At 37.4% G+C, this 21,633-nt stretch overlaps 2 protein-coding genes across 2 annotated transcripts; both read left to right on the top strand.

Moving 5' to 3' along the window:
* Positions 1-2,172: 2,172 nt before the first annotated feature.
* On the top strand, positions 2,173-4,485 carry LOC122843369 (ictacalcin-like). The gene is made up of 3 exons (XM_044138051.1): positions 2,173-2,257; positions 3,265-3,410; positions 4,233-4,485. Exons 2-3 carry the CDS (start codon positions 3,273-3,275, stop codon positions 4,374-4,376), a joined length of 282 nt encoding a protein of 93 aa, XP_043993986.1. The 5' UTR covers positions 2,173-2,257; positions 3,265-3,272; the 3' UTR covers positions 4,377-4,485.
* Positions 4,486-5,777: 1,292 nt separating this feature from the next.
* Positions 5,778-20,398, top strand: snx27a (sorting nexin 27a). Its single transcript, XM_044138882.1, has 13 exons — positions 5,778-6,257; positions 10,964-11,189; positions 11,725-11,917; positions 12,137-12,201; positions 12,808-12,912; positions 13,059-13,137; positions 13,795-13,958; positions 15,562-15,651; positions 16,548-16,697; positions 16,899-17,027; positions 17,653-17,712; positions 17,898-17,946; positions 18,967-20,398. Exons 1-13 carry the CDS (start codon positions 5,953-5,955, stop codon positions 19,035-19,037), a joined length of 1,686 nt encoding a protein of 561 aa, XP_043994817.1. The 5' UTR covers positions 5,778-5,952; the 3' UTR covers positions 19,038-20,398.
* The last annotated feature ends 1,235 nt before the right edge of the window (positions 20,399-21,633 follow it).

Raw genomic sequence — 21,633 nt, 5'->3', positions numbered from 1 at the left:
AAGCTTTCATGGGACTCTACATCCAGCTTCTGCTAGCTGGAAATGGTCTGCGAGTGTGTGAAGGCCATAAGAGTTTACAAAACAAAATTAAATGTCATTTTCAGATCTGATTTAGTCTTAATATAATGCAACCATTTAAGCAATTGTTCATGTCATTTTACGCTTCTGTATTGCAGATTTATTTTATTGCAAAGTCTTAAAACAGAGCAGAAGTGAAATAACTCTAAGTTTAGTGAAACATCAACAAAAGTTAACATTTGAGCCTAAATGGTTACCTGATCAGCAAACAGCTATTAATAGGAAAAAATAATTAAATGCTTTAATAAATTTAGAAAATAAACTGTTAATATTTTTAAAGAAATATTGACATCCAGAAGTCAGTTAACTTTGGCTTTTGTAAGATAGACCTCAGGCTACAAGTACAGGTTTGAGCCACTAGATGGCAGAAGAGCTAAGATATATATACCAGCAATTAACTCCTTACACAGTAACATTTAAAAGTTGCAAATATATTAAGAGAGACATTAAATATGTTTATAGTACATTGTTCAGTGTCCATTGATGTTTCTTTCCAGCTTGTTGGTAAAAATAAATAAATAAACAGAACAAAGACAAAGTCTGGCTATTTACAAATGAAGAAAGCATATGGAGCAATTCATTTATAATCTGTATTTATCTGCATTTTAAAAAAGCAGAAGTGGTCACTAGAGCAACTCTAACTGAGAACAACAAAATAAAAACAGAGCATACACAAACACACGAGCATATTTACAGCATTCAAACTGAGATGCCTCAGTGTTGATTTGTTCACTTCTTTTTTTGGCTTTTTGGTTTTTGCTTTTGTGATGCGACTGCAAGTCACAAATTCACTAATTTGTAAAGAAGAATGAATCCAAATGGGATCTTAACAGACAACTCACAGTGAGGCACTGTGTCCAGTGTTTTCTATTTAGAGTCACATGCCTCTCAAACAAGCACAAATCTGAAAACAGTCTTCTGCTTACACCGAACACCAAGAACGATCTGTTGCACAGATCACAGTTAAAGAGTTATGTTACAGTACTTTGCATTAGTATTAATTCCTCCTGAATGTTGTCAAGATCTGGATAAGTTTAGAGAAAGAGAATAAGAGTTTGTGAAATTATAAGTCCAAACTTTATTCTCTGTTGCATTGCCTAGATGTCTGTTGATTTGTTCCTCAATCATTTCATCCACAATATCCCTCTTATATTTCCATTTGGAGTGCTGCCTAACTTTCTTCTTTTGTTTGTTGTGTCCTTCCTTTCTCCCAACTTTATTTGCAAAGATGCCTCAATTTTATTTTTGTGCACCAAGTCCGGAAAAAGTTGACTTATTCTTTTTTGCCAATATTGTTAAAGTTGAGTCATATTGGATGAAGAGGAGCTATGAAGATAAATTTTCAAGTCTTGGCACAGATTCTCACCTTGACTGGTTTTTGTGGGGGGGGGAGGGGGGGGGATTGTTTGTTTGTTTGTTTTCTTTTCAATAAATCATGCATTTGTGGCTCTTGTTGAAAATTCGGGCTTGTTGTCCCGCTGGAAAGTGAACCTCACCCCAATCTCAACTCTTCTGCAGCTCATACCAGTTTTTTTCCAGTATTTCCCTGAGTTTACTCTGTCATCATCCAAAGGCAGAGAGGGGAAAACCATTTTGGGTTTAGCTCATCAAATTGTTTTGACATTGCTTTTCAGGAAAATTATTGCAAGTCCTAAAAGTTGTAGATTATCTTCCAAAAGGACCAAAGTTTGTCATGTTGAGATGTTAGGGCACAGGAATACCCATAGAAAAGTTTATAATGTTATAATTTATGCATGTAGAAACTTCAAGTGGGGAAAAATTATGATTTAAGCATAAAATTTAATTTTGTAATAATAATGTTTTTAGAGGAAGTCACAAATCCTGGATATGGATATTCCTAAATAAAAAACCAAAAAATAGTGAACTCCAGTTGAAAGAGGGACATTTCATTAAATGCTGTACCGGTATTCCTTCCTTCATTAACTTTAAAACACACTACACTATATAATCCAGTGGTGTTGAAAAAAAAAAAGAATCTGAGAAACAAGAAAAGTAAAGGAGGAGAGAAGGAGGAGTGGCTGGAGATAAGAGGAGTGTTCATACAGGCAAGGATTCAGGGTGTGGTGATGTATAAAGCATCACTCAGAGCCATTTCTGCATCCCTGCAGCTCACAAAACACTCACCGTCACAATCGAATCTTCTGCCATCTCAACCTGGGTGAGTAAAAAGCCTTAGAGCTCTTCTTTATCTGGCTTTTATTTGATGTATTTACTTTAGATGTATTTCAAACAATATATCTGAAACTTAAAGTTTAGTAAACTAAAATATTCTTTGGTTTGTTTGTTAAATTTAACATCCTGAAACATCCCAGATTGCTACAGTTTTTTTATGTTTTAGAAATGGCAATGGTACAGTTTAATCTTTACGGTTTGTGTCAGATCTTACTTTTCCACCCAATTCTGAGCAAAACTAAAAACTACATGCCATGAAAAAACTGAGCTCCTAAATCTTGTTTATGCTCTACAAGCTACATTTATTGTACTATACAGCCATTCAGCACAACATTTAATTTTTATTTATTATTCATACACAGATTTACATCCAGAAAACAAACAGGCAGAGGAAATGGAAACATCTGAACTGGTTTTGTGTCCTTTTCCTTCCCAATTCCCATCTGCTTACAAACCCTCTGATGGCAGAGTTTCCTCCGCTAACCATGCTCCAGGGAGGGATCACTCTCCAGAGCTGGTTCACCAAAACCTTTACAGAGCTGCCATGGTGCAAAAATCTAAATATAAACATCATCGAGGATCAATGATATGCAAGGTTCTTTATTTGTCAACATGTTCATGTTAGGGAATCTGCAGAGATAGAGCTGTTACCATATCAACGACCCCATGTCACTCTGTTGTGTTAGAGACCAGCGTGACATAAGAGCGGAGGGGCTCAGGTGGAAACCCAGGGTGTATTTTTATCCAGCTCCATGGAAAAACAAAAAGGAAAAACACAGTCAGTGAAAAACATAATGATGCCAAGCACCAGCTCAGCTCATGTGCATTTCATGCAATTATTTCACAGATCATATCGATGCTTGCATGGTGGTCTCAAACGGTGGAGTGAGAGTAAAATAAGATCCCAACAAATGTATCACTGTTCAGTTACTCACACTCTTCACTACTTTTTTCTATTTTCTACATTCTCTCTTTTCTCTGATCATAAACTAGCCGCCATCATGTCTGACATCCAGAAGGCTATGGCCCTCCTCATCACCACCTTCACTAAATACGCCAGCAAAGAGGGTGACAAGCACACCCTGAATAAGGAGGAGCTAAAGGAGCTTCTGCAGAATGAATTTGGAGACCTGCTGTGTGTAAGTGACCCCAGAGCTATTCATCCATGATCCACTGTTATAATGCCTTGTAAAAATGTCCATATCCTTTGAAATTTTATAGATTTCTTCACGTTACCATCACCTTCTTCAGTGTATTGTGCTTATTATGGAGTAGAAGATAAAAGATACATGGTTTTCACGGTTTTTATGAATAAAATAAGAAGGCGTGCTGTGCTCCGTCCGTGACAGACTGCTGCATCCCAGATCCACATAGCAGCAGCATCACATCTCCTTCCTCCCAGCAGCTGTTAGAGTTTGTAAAAATTACTGCTCCCAACAAACTCAATGAAAGTTTACATTCCCATTACAGATATTCTGTTGTTTTTATGCACATTATGTGGAAATAAAGGGATGACTTCATCTTCCTGCAGGAGAGAAACATACAATGGCATGGCTTAGATCAAAGCAAATTCACAATCATAATTATGTAAAATTTGAAAATGTTTTTTATAGAGGCTTTTGTTAAAAATCCTTGAGCTCAAACCAATCATAATGAATGAAAAAATAAATGTTATCATTTTTGATGCATCATATAAAAATGATATATGTATGCAGTTGATGCATACAAGCAAATTTCTGTCTCAAAATGTCCACAATATTCCAGGTTGTAGATGTGGCAACTATTGATTACAAAGGAGAACTTCACAACAATGCTATACTTTGTGATAGCACATTGTAGAAAATACTGCTGCAAGGCACTGTTTGTGTATGTCTGTACTGACAAACTGGCTAACATTAGATTACTATAAGGTTTGAAGTCAGAAATAGAGTGACACTTTTTTTTTTTTTTTTTGACCACAGAAAGCCAATGACCAGACAGCAGTCGATCGCATTTTCAGTGACCTGGACACAAACAAGAGCAACAGCGTGGACTTCAGTGAGTTTGTCAACCTAGTCAGCTGCCTCACTCAGATGTGCCATGAGCATTTCATTGGGAAACAATAGGAACTCAAGCGCCCCCTTGAGGCTGACTGAAAGATCCGCCATTTGGAAAAAGGACAACACTAAATTCACATGATTTTGTCATGTAAAAATAAAGTCTTTTTTCCTCTGACATAGTCTATCTGGTGATTTTGCACTTACATCATGGATATGAGAACTGCAGCAGTATTTGTGCCACTGTATACTTGCAGAAAAAAGTGAGGTTTTTCTGCACGCGCTGTGGGAGGAAGCTGCACGCATGCAAGGGGAGATCATGCATGCAGAAAGAGCCCAAGCTCAGATTCAAAACCAGACCTTCTTGCTTCAGAGCAGCATTTACAACCGTTTGGAAACTGTTTTAGCTACTCAAAGCAATCCTAATTATCTGAGATTGTTTAAATGTCTATTAAGTAAGCCTGCTTTAAATTGAGGATTTACTTGACTTTTTTTTTCTAATATTGGTTTTAAAGAAAAAATCACTATATACATTATAAATGCAGGACTACAGTAACTTATTAGAGGCTATATCTCCAGTAAGAAGCTTCACAGTTTAAATATGTGTTTCTCCATTAGATGAAACACAATTTAAGTAATCAAATAGATTACTTAACCTGAATGTTTAAGAAGAAATTTTAATGACTTTTTGTGCATGTTCTTGCTGTGATGAAACAGACATATTTACCTTTACATGATATGTCTTCCTGGTTGTACATTGTATTAGCTTAGCACATTTAATAGTTGAATTGATTAAGTAGCTTTATATTTGTTCCTATAGTCTAGTTTCAATGACAGTCATCTGATTTAAATTACTCTGAAATTGGTTTTCTTAAAATGTTTAGGGCTAGTGTGTTAACTTGTATTTCCAAATAAATAGGTTAACTTTAAATTAAAGAAACTAAAATTAGAATTTAATTTTTTAAAAATATTATATATTATGTGTATGTTCTTTCTATTTGCCTCTCACTGATACACTTGAATTTCCTTTCTTAAGAAATATATAGAGAATTTTTCTAGCATTTTTCCCTGCCTTATAGAAATGTAGAGCTTCAGAGGTAATGCAGGTAAATTAAGTAAAAGTTACAGTTTAAATTATTTATAAATGCAATAACACGTTAATAAGTTGCTTTCACATAAAATAATAATTCAATAATTACATTTTTTTGCTTATTTATTATTATTATTAATTTATTTATTTTTATGATTCGTTTATCTTTGGGATGGCAGCACTTTTGGCCCTCCATAAACGTGTGGCCTGTACATTATTATTTTGTGACGTTAGCTCAATGACTTGTGCGTAAGAACTGTTGCTTAGATTTAACATTAAAGGTTTTTAATGCAGCAGTATCGCACATTTTCTGTACAATATCTCAAATCCTCTTGCTAGAACAGGAGAAAACGCAACATACTGACGCTTCCGTTTGGTCACGTTATGTTGCTGTGACTCGTGACGTCACCGAGGGGCGTGTCCTCGCCAACAGAGTCGGTCTGTTTGGAGCTAGCGTAACTGAAGGGACAGAGCTCAAGTGTTGTTTTGAATTTGCTGGAAATCACCGACTGCTAAAAGAGGGGAGGGGGATTTAAGAGCCCGCAAAAGAAGAAGATGGCGGATGTCGGCGGCGATGAAATTCGGCCGGCTCACCCCACGGCGTCCCGCTACAACGGTCCAGTCGTCGGTTCGTCCGCGGGCCAGAATGCAGCAACGGTAACGTCTGGTCCTCGGATAGTGCGGATCGTCAAGTCGGAGTCTGGCTACGGTTTCAATGTTCGTGGTCAGGTCAGCGAAGGAGGGCAGCTTCGGAGCATCAACGGGGAATTGTACGCTCCTCTTCAGCACGTCAGCGCTGTTCTACCTGGAGGTGCAGCAGACCGAGCGGGGATAGCGAAGGGTGACAGGATCCTTGAAGTGTAAGTCAGCGTCAATCCTTCCAGTAAAAGCTACTGAAGCTAGCTCCTCAGCTTTAGCCCATTTGGATGCAATTTGAAGTATGTGTGACATTAGTGTTCGTTTGTACGTGTAGCCATGTAACAAAACCGGTGAAATATATATATTGCCATTTGAGTTAAGCATTTTGTGAAGGAGCTCAAATGACCTAGCAGGGGAGTTAAACAGAAAGCTAACCAGCTTACATAAGTTGGACAACAGGCTGTGCATGTTGATTAGCTGGCGCTAACTAGCAAGCTTGATAGCTTCTGTTTTTAGCTAAACCGCTTGTGCAATGGATGTTCCAGTGTCTTATAAAGGGTTTGATAAAAACAACAACCATGTAGACTCAGTATTGACTTGCATGATAGAAGGATTTGTGTTTGTATGGTAGGGTTGTTCCTCAACATCGTGGTTTAGAGCTAGCTGGCTTTAGGGGAAGCCTTCAATATCAGTGTTGTTTACATCTTCAGACAGATGATGTTTTACCTGTTACTTTCAGATTTCACTGTTTGGGATTAGGGTTAAAGTCCCAAATAGTTATTCTAGTTTAATCTAGAAGTTTATTTCTGAGAGCAGAAATAAACTTGAGTTATTAATAGATAATAAATGACTCAAGTTCTTTAAATAAACGAGTTTGTTTTGTTTTTATTTATCTTTTAATGGAAAATACCTTAGCAGTACATAATCAAACGTTTCTTATCATTTGCTGCCAACATCCTGCATGTTTCCATAAGTATTTTTCACTATTTGTCTTTTGCAATGAGGTCCTGGTGTTTCAGGTTGGAAGTCCTCCTGGTATGTTAAACTAAAATATAAATATAAATCCTGGGGAATAAACCATTTTGAACCTAACCATACTTTTTACATCAAAAGCTGGATCATTCTTATTTCTTTTGATGACTTAAAATATTGTCTTTGGTTGCCATGTAACGAACTGGCTATCTATCCTTGTAACATCATGTTTAGCTGGTGTCTGTCTCCAGCAGTCATTGCGGCACAGGCAGGGTACACCCTGGACAGGTCGCTTGTCCATCATAAGGAAATGGGGACACACACTCAAATCTAAGACTGATTTAAGTGTATTCAATTAACCCAAACAGTCATGTTTTTGCATTTTAGGAGGAAACCAAAGTACCTGGAGAGAACTCAGTCATGCACAGGGAAAACATGCAAATTCTGTGCAAAAAGACCCCAGGTAGGCATTTAAATCCAACCTGGGGTTGGCCTTGATGCCTTGATACAGGACCTCATTGCATCAAGGCAACAGTTCTAACCACTGTGTCAACATGCTGCTCTGTTTCAGTCATTCTAAACAAGGTTTTGTCAGAAAAGTAACTGAGTCTTATTTGATTTTTTACAATGAACTGTACCATTTTTTGAATATAAAAGAATAAAAATGCAAACAATGATTTGCACCATAAAGTATTACATTAAAAAAATACAAATCTTAGGGCTGGATGCAATGTTATTTTTCAATGTTTTGATTAATTAAACCACACAGAATTCTGGGAGATGTAGGCAGAGGAATAACTTTAGCTGCTGTACCTCTCACAGCAAGCTAACCAAGGTGGGTGGCATCAACTAACTAACTCACTTGCTCGTTGGTTACCTAGCAACAACCAATTGAGCAACTTGTGCATCAGTGGTTTCAGGTTTTGCCACCTTGCCTCATAGCTACGTAAAAATAAACAACGGAGTGGAGTGATAACTGTTGAAATGTCACACCACCAGTTTGGCAGTACTTCAAATCTTTAAAACAACAAACTAATGAATAATTATGGATATTTATTGATTGGGAAGTACTTACAACGTGATATGTTTTTCAGCCGTGTTATCCAGCCCTATTCAAAACCATGAAAAATGCTAATAAAATTCTTATCTAATTGCTTTTATGTAATTCAAGAAAGTACGTCCTACTGCTGCTATGGCCGTAAAACTCATTTTTACAGTTGAAATAAAATTGTTTTTTTTGTTTTTGATAAGACATAAACTCTTTCTCAAATTATTTTGTGATTATTACACCTGATTTTAAGCAAATCTAACCATATTTCTCTTTCTATAAACATATAAAATCTCCATAACAAGCTGAACTATTGGGCTTTCTTTGCATGTGTCGAATGCGCAACTTACACCTTAGCAGACATGTTGCTTTTAGTTTGCTAACTGCACCAAAACACAATTGATGGAGCTCCTGCAGTTTACGTAAATGACTCAAAGTTTTTCGCAATTGGAAATAATCTCAAACAGCTGAATATGCGTTTATTGTGTGGTAAAAGTGTATCGGGCTTCTTTTGACCTATTGACCGACAGACGTTTAAAACTCGGACACTCTGCACTTTCTCTGGGATTTTAGTAAAATCACCGTAAAATTGGGAATAACTTAAAATTGCAGTGGTTTTGAAACTGTGCTAGTCATTAATCCATGCTTATTTGTTGACAAAAAGACTCATAATGTTGTCAAATTCCACAGTACTCCCACAGGGCTGTAACCATTGACCCTTGAAATGTGTGAAATTGTTATATATTGCCTATAAGCAGCTTTTTAATTTCGCTAGTTGCCCCATGTTGGCTTTAAAATCAGCAACAGGAGGAGAAAAAAGTTGCTCATGCGGTAATGAACCTGATTAGACTAAACGGGGACAAAAGGAGGAACAAAAACAGAAAACAAGGAACCCTGACCTGCTTCAACTTGCTGAGACACCAGAATGTGTTTTTCTCAACACAACCTCCCAGCTTTTCTGTCCTTTGAATCTCTGAATGTCTCAGGTCACATGACAGGACCAATACTTATCATGTGACATTTAAACTGGTTTGACCAACTTGAAAATGAGACAAGGTTAATCTGATTAGGTATGACAATGTCATCACTAATGACAAACAAGGAAAAAACTAACTTTAGGAACCATTATGCTATTCCTTCTGCTTGACAGTGACCTTGCTTTTCTTCTGTTTTTGTTATAGCCATTATGTGACTGCATGCTATTTAAAGATCTCAGTAGTCAGCAGTGACTGACTGTATACATTTTTCATTAACCTCTGACCATTTAGGATATTTACTTGTTCAGTTATTGCTGTTTTAACTTAGATATTTTCTTGAATTGAAAAATGATTCAAACAAGTATAACGATGCAGTACAAGAAAGGGTTTAGATGGACTGACGATGTTCCGGTTTTAACTGCAACGATGAGCGTGTGTGCACAAAAGGCATGACTAATTCATCAGGGGTTTGGCCTTAACCCTGTTAGATAGATTTATTACAGACTCAGAGTCCAGATGACATAAAAAAGAAAACAAAGACGATAAACGAATAAAAATTGTTATTGCATCTAATTGTAGTTTTATAGGAACAGACATTGCTCCAAAAATAAAGCACTTTATTTTCTTTTCGGGCTGTATTTCCTGGCCCACTATATTTATCAATTTATTCAAAACAGCTTGTATAATTTTATTTATTTGTTTATTTATTCATCAATGTGGAAATCAGTCCATAGACTGATTTAGTCATGAGTTCATAAATCCTTATTACTCAAAGAATCGGGTTCTTGCAGGTTACATGTACGTCTTTACACATAAGGAGGTTGTGTTTCAACTTCAGCTAAAATTATGAAGAAGTAATATAATGTACAAAAAAAACTATTATAGTCTTTAGCAGAATGTTTTGAAACTTAATGGGTAGTCATATTAGGTGTTTCCAAATTAATTAACTTTTTTTTTATTATCCAGTAGCCACATCTCCTTATAAAAATCATCACAATAGAAGAAATATTGCAAATGTATCATAGTTTTCTGCCTGTGTACTTAAAATTTGACCTAATTTGACTCAGAAATTAGAAAATAAATTTAATATAGTCTGTTATTTTAGAGGCTGTAGTAAGAAACCAGGTTTGTGGTAATCTGTCAGAAGCGGAACGAAACCCTACGTCATTATAATAAATGACCAGCAGTGGTTGGTTATCAGCTGTGGTTAATGGTTGACCATTTCATTGGTCAATCATTACTTAATAAGTTAATATGACTGTTTTCCCTCCCACTGATATTCCTGTCCTACACGGTTCTGTATATTTATAAACAGAAACTGTTATGATAGATTTGTGCACATGCCTTTGTGTTGTTTTTTTTTTAAATTATTATTATTTTATTTCCGCCCTGCATGGGTCCTGCTGGTTCTCAGTGGACGGGTAAGAGAGACACCTGATGCCGTCACCATCTGGTCTCATCAACAGCAAGAAGAGGGAGGCAAAAGGAAAGGAAAACAATGGAGCTGACCTGGTTTACTCCCTTCTCTGTGTTAATCGGTGAAGGACAATGTGCTGTTATTACGCCACACTGTAGCCATGTAATACCCAGGAAGCATATTCACATTGGGTCCATGCATATTTATTAAAAGTGTTTTGTTTTTTGTTTTTTTTTTCCTGCCAAAAATAGGTTTGAGTGGGATCACCAATATATTCATGGATGCAGGGTTTCAGCAGTAATACAGAGATTTTCTGGTGTAGCATGTGATCTTATTTTGTTGCATTTTTCTCCTGCATTCTGGCTTCAGATCACACAAAATGAACTCATGATTTCTCTTAAATGCATGAGAAAAGACAGCTGTCACCAGCTCAGTGCAAAACGGCAGAAATGGGAGTTTTCTCCTCTGATTTTCACTTGTCTTGATTTTTTTATTTATTTTTTCTTCCTCCAGGAATGGGGTGAACGTGGAAGGAGCGACCCATAAGCAAGTGGTGGACCTGATCCGTGCAGCGGAGAAGGAGCTGGTTCTGGCCGTTCTGTCCGTTCCGCCCCAGGAAGCTGATGGATTAGAAGGAGGGGAGGACATCCAGCCGAACTACGACTACAGCGATAAGCAGGCGGTGCCCATTTCTATCCCCATGTACAAACATGTGGAGCAGCACTCGGAGAGGTTTGTGGTGAGTGGATCTGACCCATTTTCTCACTTGTGTTGCATAAAACATATAACGCTACACCTAAATTATTTTAGTAATCAATTAATCTATTGATTATTCTACAGATTTTTCATTAAAGCTCTTTAGCATTTTCTATACAATATTAGAAATGCATTAAAAGATAGAAATACACAAATAATTCAAATTTATTGCCTAAAATGCAATAATTTCTTTAATGAATTTGAACCAGGTGAATGTAAAAAAATGCCACCTATGTTTTGGACAAAATATATTGACAGGCAAAAATGTTTTATCGTAAAAGCAAAATGTTTTTATATTTTGTGCAGTTTTGGCTGTATTACTGCTCTGAATATGTTTTTTTCTTTCTTTCTTTTTCTTTTTTGAGCCTGTATATTAGCTGATTATTTCAATAATCGATTAAGCACAATTAATAATCATTAACACTTAACATGTACAAAAAAAAAGAAGAATTACTTCAGGAAACAGATGCCTGCTGAATGTTTTCCCTAATGCCAGTTTGCACGTCTTTCAATGTCAGGTGTACAACGTGTACATGTCAGGCAGACAGCTGTGCTCGAAGCGCTACAGAGAGTTTGCCATCCTGCACCAAAACCTGAAGAGGGAATTCTCAAACTTCAACTTCCCAAAGCTTCCTGGGAAATGGCCCTTCTCCCTGTCCGAACAGCAGCTGGACGCTCGGCGCAGAGGCCTGGAGGAGTACCTGGAGCGAGGTAGAAACGCACGAAGCCGACAAAAGATTTGATTTGTTTTCGTTGTGTGTGTGTTGGCTTTTCAGTCTCTTGATCAAGTCGAGCTAAGACTGCAGTTAATGCGTGGATCTTATGTAATTTGGATGAAGAATACTCCTTGTAGAGATTTAAAACAGCATGTATTTTTGATATTTAACTATTTTAGAGTTATTTGCTTTTCTCTGATCATTTTCTCTCCAGTGTGTTCTGTGCGGGTGATAGGGGAGAGTGACATCATGCAGGAGTTTCTCTCTGAATCAGATGAGGTACGCGTCATATTTACTAGCATTATTCTTAAATTATCTGTAGTCTATCTTCTGCCTATATTAGAGGATTTATTTTTACTTTTTTTTATTTTACCTCCTTCCCCTTTCCTTATATTTTTACCCTGACAGTGAAAAAAAAGGGAAAGAAATGTGCTTACATTTTATTGACGTGGAGTCTGTTCCATAATATTTTTGAGAAATGCATTGGACAAATTTGGAACATCGATTATCTAATAGGAATCCTTTAGTTAGATGGAGTATAGAATATCTACTATGCAGCTTGGGTTCCTTAACTCCTAATAAACAAAACACTGGCTGTGTGATGAGATACCTTCAGTCCTGACTTATTCCAGAATTTGTGGAATAATAAAAACTGTTTTAGAGCACTTTCAATATAAATAATCTGTACTAAAATATCCAGTGTTATCAAAACTGTTGCAAAAATCTTCCGATTTTGGTTTAAAAAGCTAAATATGAGTAGCAACCCTTTAGCCACTAAACTAAACAGACACAACACAGGCATGATATTACTGTATGGTAACACATAAACCTTAGCTGTAATAAATGCAGTTCTGCACTCAACGCCGTTTGTGTTTCTGCGAGCAGAACTACAACGGAGTCACAGACGTGGAGCTGCGGATAGCGCTGCCTGACAAAACCACCCTCTCTGTGCGGGTTCGTAAAAACAGCACGACGGACCAGGTGTACCAGGTAAGAGCAGCTGCTCAGAGGCCGGCCTGCTGTTTCACTGATGCACCAGGAAAGGCAGTTCATGCTTCAAGCAAATGACGCCATGTTGGAAACTGTCTGCTCAGAAATAACTGGGTTCATTTTGCTCTTTTTTTGTTATTTTTTAGGCATTAGTGCTGAAGGTTGGGATGGACAGTATTATGGCAAGCTACTTTTCTCTTTTTGAAGTCATCAACCATTCTTTTGGTGAGAAATTTGTATTTGTTGTAAAGCTTTCTCAAAGTTATGTCATGTTTATTCATGTAGTGCATTTCAGCAGCAGGGCAGTTCGAAGTTCTTTACTTCATAAAAATGTAATAAAGTAACATTATGAAGCGAGCAATAAAGGTTACATTTTGTCAAATGTCATTAAGCAAATATACATCAAATCTACTGATCAGTGTTCTAGTTGTTATTAATCAGACAACTCTAAAAAGAAGAGATTTTAGGTTTGATTTAAATGAATTTAGTGTTTCAGCTGTTTTGCAGTTTTCTAGAAGTTTATTCTAGATTAGAGGAGCATAAAAAGTGATTTCCTTTATGTTTGGTTCTAGAGATGCAGAGTAGATGCAACAACAGCTTTTTAATGTGTTGTGGTGCTAAGCCATTTGGTGATTTCTAAACTGACAGAAGTATTTTAAAGTCTGTTCTCTGAGCTGCAGGGAGCCAGCATTAAGCTGGTGTGATGTGCTCCATTTTTCTGGTTTTAGTGCAAGTGTGAGTCAGTTTATTACACGAGTGCCAGACTTCTAAATGTGGAGGTGTTACCTGAGGGCAAGTGTTGTGGTAGTTCTGCTGTGATTTATTTTTATTTAAGCACACCAGGGCCTTGATTCTTTTCCCTTCTTCCTGGTTTGGTTGCAGTGAGGAAACTGGCTCCGAATGAGTTCCCCCACAAGCTTTATGTGCAGAACTACACATCCGCCGTTCCTGGGACGTGCTTAGCGCTCCGCAAATGGCTGTTCAGTGTCCAAGAAGAAGAGCTGCTCAGAGACAACCCACTGGCACTACACTACTGCTTCCACCAGGTGTGTTAACAGCTCTAAAACCTTTTTTTAGTTTACGTAAATGGATATAAGTCTTTGACCAGAATTAACTTACTATTTTACCACTAGCTACTGAAGTCAGGCCACATTTGCTTACAGCTTGTCACCACGGTTAAAGTATCAGGAAATATAACAAGGCAAATTGTATAAGAAATCATAAATGCATTGGTTTTTATTTAAATGCAAACGGCAGCCTGAAACACACACCATGAGTTTGCATTGCATATTAGCAACAAGCCTGTTAGAACCAGCGCACAGCTGTGTGCCGAGTGGTAAGGTCGTTCATTACCTGAGGCCTGTGCCGTTTCAGCAGTGACCCATTAAAGGTTAGCAGTAAACCACCAAAACGAACCTTTTCAGCTCACGCAGTCACTTTGGATAAAGTTGTGAGCAGAGCTTCGGTAATCATGTGCTGATGTGGGTTTTTGTTAAATTATTCAACTTTATTATAAGGTTGGCCTCTTTCCTGGTATTAAAGCATTCAGAAGTTTTAAGATTTCTGTTTAAAAATGTTTTGTCATAACATTTCTATTGATTCAAAGCTTTTTATTATTATCATTATTATTATTTTTATTATTATTATTATTATTATTATTATTATTATTATTATTATAACACCTGAGATGTTATACGTTTATCCCTCTCTTAAAATAGACTAAATTTAGCAGTTAGGAAATATTTCCAGCCAGAAACTAAAAGGACACCATCAAACTCAACAGCTAATAATTGCTTGTTATCCCTGTGCAAAAAACAAAAAGCTGTTAAGATTTTATTGTAGTGAATTAGCAATTTCTTATAGAATTTGAAAATCACATAAAACCAATAAAAAAATCTTTTTTAATACAAAAAAGTGACATTGTGGCCTAAATCATCATGCACAGCTGTGACAATTTGACAGCTGTCCTTTAGAAAGTTTCCCACAGAAGATGCTGTTGATGGATGCATGAAAGTTTATTGGATGGAAGAAATGTGAGAGAAAAAGAAATGCAAGCAACAGGTATAAGTCCTCAGCGGTCCCAAAGTGTCTCTACAGATGAAAAGGAAGTTTGCATTTCATTTTGAAATCAAGGATCTGAAGGAACGGAGGTTTCCAGATGTGAAGTCAGTGAGGATTTGGAGAGGCATGTCAGCTGCTGGTGTTGGTTCACTGTGTTTTATCAAGTCTGGAGCCGTTTAACAGGAAACTTTAAGAGCACTTCATACTTCTGTACACTGGCAAGTTGAATGGAGATGTTAACTTAATTTTTCTGCAGGATTTGTTCCAATACAATGAAATGAGAAACTGAACTTTGCGTTTTCATAAAATGCAAAGAATTATCCACATTTTTGATCATACAGTATTATTTATCTTTATTCTAAATGCTTGTGATAATGTAATCATAAGAAACCCTGGTACTTTTATTTACTCATGATCAAATTGACCCATGTTTACACTGCGAGGTAATATAAAGAACAGCAAAGGGAAAAATGCTACTGGAGAGTCACACTGAGTGTTTTTACCTCTTGAACATGTAATAATTTGCCCTCCATCTCTTTCCGCCACTCTTCCCTCTCCCCCCTTCATCGGCGCTCTCTGTCCGTTTAGGCGCTGGACGATGTGAAGAAGGGATTCATGAAAACGGAGGACAAATCCTACCAGCTGCAGAAACTGGCAGAGCAGCGCAAGATGGCCACAGTCAGTACCACAAGCCAGTCTTTGTTTACTGGGGGGGACTTCTCGGCAAATCACTCCCAACACGGGCAGAAAGAGTCAGAAGTCTTTTCACAGTTTAGAAAGCAACCCTCAATGGTTCACTCAGACTTAAAACCACTAAAGCTCACATAGATTTGTTTGAACCATTAACTCACTGCAAAAAAACAAAATCTTTCAGTTTAGTTTTGGTCCACTTTCTAATGCAAATAGCTTGGTGCATATGAAACAAGACAAAACTAACGTACAAGTAACTTTTCAGCAACATATATGAGGTTGTTTAAGCCAATAAATTCTTATTAATGATTAAAAAATATTAGTCATATGTGAAATTATCTGCCAGTGGAACAAGACATCTTTTCCATAATATACCGTAAGTTAAAATGTCTGGTTCTGGAAATGTCTGAAAAGTTGCTTTTCAGTAGTTTTGTTTTATTTTAAGATATTTCCACTGGAAACTAGACCAAAACTCTCTTAAGATTGTGAGTTTTTTGAAGTGCTGAAGTCGGTGTTTGTGTCAAATCAAACTACAGTGTCTTGCGAAAAGGACTGACCTTCACACTTCCCTTTTACAGTCACAAGTTCCTGTGTATTTTGTCAGGAGTTTATGTGATTGACCAAAGAGGTGGAACTAGAAGAAATTATATATTTTCCTATATAAAAAATTGAAAAACATACAACGACTATAGATGTTCCCCTCACATTCACACAGATACGTTGTTTTTTTGACATTTTAATTTTGTGTTTTTGTAGCCTAAATTCCGACTTCCTCCTTTTATTTCTGTTTAACCTTTGGTTGTTGTTTTTTTTAATCACATTGAATTAAGCTGGTTAAATTGCTTAGAATAATATTGCCTGCTGTTTGCTGTGATGTTTGTTAGTACCTGAGCCTGCTGCGGACATGCGAGGGCTATAATGAGGTGGTCTTCCCCCACTGCTCCTGCGACTCCAGGCGGAAGGGCCATGTCATCACCGCCATCAGCATCCATCACTTCAAGCTGCACGCGTGCACCGAGGACGGCACGCTGGAGGTGACCATGCTAGTCTGAATGCAGAACAGCAAAGCACACTTTGCGTTCATATCCTTCCTTTTAAATTTGGTGCTTTTTTTTCCATTTGTGTCGGAGTTTGGCTTCAACGTTTTCAAGCCTGGATTTTCAATGAAGATTTTTCCTCTCCGACGTTCAGATGAATGTTTATTTTTCAATTGAGTCCTTCTGTGTCTTTCTCAGAACCAGGTAATAGCTTTTGAGTGGGCAGAGATGCAGCGCTGGGACACTGACGAGGAAGGCATGGCTTTCTGCTTCGAGTACGCCAGAGGAGAGAAGAAACCGCGCTGGGTTAAGATTTTTACTCCATATGTACGTTTTGGGTTTTACATCTTCTCTGGTTTTCTGTCATTTATTTGTTTACTAGAAATGTGATAAATCTGGAGATACTCACTGTCAGAGGTGTTGAATGGATAAATATCAGGTTTGACATTTATCTTGTGGTAGAAATAGTAATGTTATGGTGATAATATGATTGAGATTTCACTGTCCTTAATGCACCAAGATTTGTAATAATGAAAGAGAAACAACAGTAGAGGAGGGAAATATTGGTTAATGACCATCAATATTTTCACCTTGATATTCAATTACAAATTAGTAACATCAGAATTGCCTTTTTTTTTTTTTACCTTATATTATTGGGCATCTGCATCAAGACCCCCATGCATGATGAATAAATAAAGTGTTTTTCTGATATAAACTTTCATTCCTAAATATCTAGAAAGAGAACTTAATTAAAAAAAGCACAACAGATGCGTAACTGCAGTTACAGCAATCACTAAAAAGTGCAGAATTATGTATTTTTCCGAAACACGTTTGTTGGTAAAGTGGGGTTATCTTTAATTTGCAATGTAATAATAACACCTTTTCCTCGTATGTATTAATAAGCAAATGGAAAGCGTCATTAACAGGCTTCCCTTGTTTTCTCTTCTCTCAGTTCAACTACATGCATGAATGCTTCGAGCGCGTCTTTTGTGAGCTGAAGTGGAGGAAGCAGGTAAGGGACTCCTCCTTTCCTCTGTTGGGAAATATGCGACCTCGTGCCAGCTTTGTATGTCTAAACTTAGCATGTTCTTACATTCTTCTCTGCAGTCTTGCATGTTTTCCTTTGGATTTGTGTTTAAAATGTCAGCGTTTGATTCCCGTGTGTGTGTGTGTGTGTGTTGCTTTTATCTCTTTCAGGTGGAGGAAGAGGAATCTGATAAAGACAACAAAAACTGCAGCAACAATGGTGAGCAGTTCTTAAAGTAAAGTTTATTAGATTACAGTGTTTAGTTTGTTAAACGCGCTACTGCAGTTCCAGAGGTTAGATTGTTATCGCACAGGAATATGCAGTCTGAGAGCCACTTTGATCGATGGCAGCCATCTAGGAACATGAATTATGCAACATCGTATCGAATCAAACCTAAAATGTCAGGGGAAGGGGGAGAATTACAACCAGTAATTCTTTATTTATTGAAAATGAAATTGTACTGATTGGATTTTGGCAAATGAATCTTTCTTAGAATGTGCACTTTTACATTTATACCCTTTAGAGTACCTTGCAAAAGCTTCTTTATGCTTTCGCCACAGACTCCAATGAGTTTTATTGGGATTTTATGTGTCAGCTGATCAACTCTTGCATGATCTGCTTTCTCTCGTGTTTACTGCTTGTGTATAAAGTCTACTGTATAAACAATGCAATATTAGAAGTGCACTGAAAGGTGCAAACAAACAAACAATTCAATAAGAAAAATATTTTATTGCTTAAAATGCAATAACGGCATTCCTTTAGTGAACATTTGCTCATTTGTAGCATCCGCAGCTAAAGAATACTTCTATCATCATCATATGATAAGCTACATGCTTTCTGCTCGAATTAATATCAACACAGTGCTGGACTGATCAGTTGATTATTTTATGGATTAACCCATTAATGACTGGATAGCAAAAGTTGCTTAAGAGATTTTTTTAAGTTAAAACTATGTTCTGGGTAGATCATATTTACTAACAAATGTTTTTTGTTGTTTTTTTCTCACCTTAAATGCAAAATGTATATCTCTTTTTTATATAGTTTTAATTACTGCTTTGAGTTTGTTCTTTCAGAAGATGGTCTTTTTGCAAGTCCATATACACCAGTTAACGATTAATCGATTACTGAATTAGTTGACGATTAATCGTGATTAACCCGATCAAACGTTTGAGCCCTAGTTGTGTTCTTGCAGTTTGACTTTCAAAATAAGATTTTCAAAACGGACTTGTTGCCTTCCAGAGTACCTGCCTCCTCTGGAGACGCAACAGAAGGGATGGCGCCCCCTAGGGGGGGAAATCGCAACCTCCTAAAAAAAAGAGAAAAGGGTATTCTTCACTCAAACTAGAACTGATCCACTCGCATCATCGCAGCCACCTACAGAGAGCGACCATTGACAAAGTCTGAGGCGGAGGGGAAAAAAAAAAAAAGTCACTCCCAAAATAAATCCAAGGATGGGCAGAGTGAGAAGAGAAGCGAAGGAGAATCAGCATCAACCAGCTTTTGTGTAATTTACTAGATCTCCAACGTGTGTCTGTTGTTTTTCCTCCATGCATCTACCCTGTGATGTTTGGCTTGACACTAGAAAAGTCTCACCACTGGACGGGTCGAGGTGTGTAAGCGACATTCAGGTCGAACACTCTCGCAGCGGAGAGAGCGCCTCTGTGAAAGAGATGGGATGACTATTGGGTCCAGATGTTCTGCTGCTGGGTCTCGAATGGCAAACCGAGACGCAGGGAAAAAAGAAAAAGAAGAGGAGAGGTACAGCAGACAGTGGATTCTACTTCTTTAAGTCAGTGATAAACACATGCAAAATCTGCTCTACACTTACACTGGTGCTGGACATTAACAGATTTTTTTTTTCTGTTTCTGGGGTCCTGACTTTGTCGGAGAATATGGCCAGCACAACTGTAACAATGAAAATGGATGTGTTCGTAATTATTTGTATGTTAACAATCATGCCTCTGTTAAGAAAATGTAGATTATTATAAGACCAAGTAAAATTTGGATTTTTTTTTTTGTTTGTTTTGATCTGACATAATGAAACGCTAACTGAACTGCTGGCAGGGAGTTCAGACTAATCTCCATCTTTCACCTCGTCCTCCAGCCTAATTCAGCAGAGAGTGACTTCTGTTGGCACTCTGCCATTAATCTCAACATATGGATATTTATCCTCATTCCAAGTGATTTTTTTTTTGTTGTTGTTGCTATTTTAGTGGCAAACTGACAGAGCTGGGTGGTTGTGAAGAGGTGGTGTCGACATTCTCAGCTCCTGAAAAAAATACGTTGAGCCAAAGCTTTAATATTTTTGAAATGTCTCACTTTATGCAATGTCAGATTGTGAATATTAACGTGACGGGATTCACGAGCTCCTGTGTACCGAGCTGCAGTTTGTTGGGCGGCCACCAGGGAGCAGCAGCAGCTAAGATGGGGAGCTGGAATGGAAATCTTCTCAGTGCGATTCCCTCCGGGTCTGTAAGCCACCCGAAAGTATCAGTCTCCTGCAGTTTGTCCATTAAGCAAGTCAGGAGGAAAAGATGTGATGTGTGTGTGAAAGCAGATGTGCATGAAGGTGTGTGACTGCCATCGGCATTCAGAGTGATTCCTCCTTCTGCACATACATGGATACAGTATTTGATGTGTGCAAATGCACTTGATAAAATTTTACATTTGACATATGGTGGTTTGTTAATGTTTTTCTGTGTTGTCAGGAGACGGAGCACGATGATTTTGGGGTTGTGGTTTTGTTCATCCCGCCGAGGGCTAGAGGTTTGTCTCAACGAGGCATGGGCCGGTTAGCGGCGTCGGCGTTAAAGTTTCAGAGCGTATCAAATTTCCCAAATCTACCAATAAATACCTTTTAGTGATTTAAAAGTTTTCTTCAGCTGTATGAAGCAAAGGATCCCACTGCCCTGCTCTAACAGAAGTTACTATACTCTTTCTTTATTAATCTGCAAATACCAGGTATAACATAATGTAGATGGTTTTAATTTATGCGCATACAACTTTAAAAGTAAAACATGTATGTTAGTGGTGACATTGACATACATTTAGTAGCAGTTGGATTAATTGTTGCTTTTCTGTTTTAAAATTAGGCTTTGACCTTTTTTTTTTCATTTAGCTTTTTGAATAAATATTAAAGTAATAAAGAAGGTTAATGTTTAACAAAAGCAAATAAAACACAGCCAGATCCTGACAGTACATAAGGTTAAAAAAAAGGAGAATATAAAAGGTAACTAAAATATGTTTAATAAACATATGTGCAAAGATAGACGGCACTTGTAGAAGAAACACAGAAAAGTCCAGAAAATATATAATTTCTCAAGGAAAAAATTAAACATTTCAAAATCAAAAGATAAGCTATGGTAGTACCGGGATCAATTTCAAAACTATAAAATTAGGCAAAAATCTACATTGGAAAGTAAAATGGTTTAATAAAATTAAGCCCAAAATTGTTCCAGATTTGGTTTTAAGTTAAATCTTTTAATTTACCAACATGTTTCTTCTGACCAGCAACTATAAGAAGGGTTGGACTGAGCTAAAACCAATTGTTAGCAGAGGTTACCATACAATGAGAATCTCAGACCGGCCCATGCCTGCTCTCAACCAATCATTTCTGACTCATTCCTTCACTTCGCTCACAATTTGCCAGCAACCAGAAACTTGAAATCAATCATTTTTGTTCACGGTGGTCTTTCTTTTTCTTACGTGTAAGTGTAAAGTGTTCCTCTGCTGTCATATTGAGCTTTCCGTAGGCTTTGTGCCGTCTGAGTGCGTCCTCTGTGTTTGTCGTTGACATTGCTGATAAGCCCGGAGGCTCTGATTGGACAAGTCTGATGAGCTGTTGGCGTGAGAGCCGCAGATTGAAGATGGAGGGGTTTAAACTGAAGATGGCAAAGATGTTGGACA

This window comes from Gambusia affinis, linkage group LG14, assembly GCF_019740435.1.
Source record: "Gambusia affinis linkage group LG14, SWU_Gaff_1.0, whole genome shotgun sequence".
Taxonomy (NCBI): Eukaryota; Metazoa; Chordata; class Actinopteri; order Cyprinodontiformes; family Poeciliidae; genus Gambusia; species Gambusia affinis.
This window is presented reverse-complemented; position numbering and strand designations above follow the sequence as displayed.

Bases quoted from the DNA above. Each gene is read 5' to 3' on its own strand.
- LOC122843369 (XM_044138051.1), top strand. From the start codon at position 3,273: ATGTCTGACATCCAGAAGGCTATGGCCCTCCTCATCACCACCTTCACT. The intron at 3,411-4,232 runs GTAAGTGACCCC...TTTTGACCACAG, and splicing joins AATTTGGAGACCTGCTGTGT to AAAGCCAATGACCAGACAGC.
- snx27a (XM_044138882.1), top strand. From the start codon at position 5,953: ATGGCGGATGTCGGCGGCGATGAAATTCGGCCGGCTCACCCCACGGCG. The intron at 11,918-12,136 runs GTAGAAACGCAC...TTTTCTCTCCAG, and splicing joins GGAGGAGTACCTGGAGCGAG to TGTGTTCTGTGCGGGTGATA. The intron at 17,028-17,652 runs GTACGTTTTGGG...CTCTTCTCTCAG, and splicing joins TTAAGATTTTTACTCCATAT to TTCAACTACATGCATGAATG.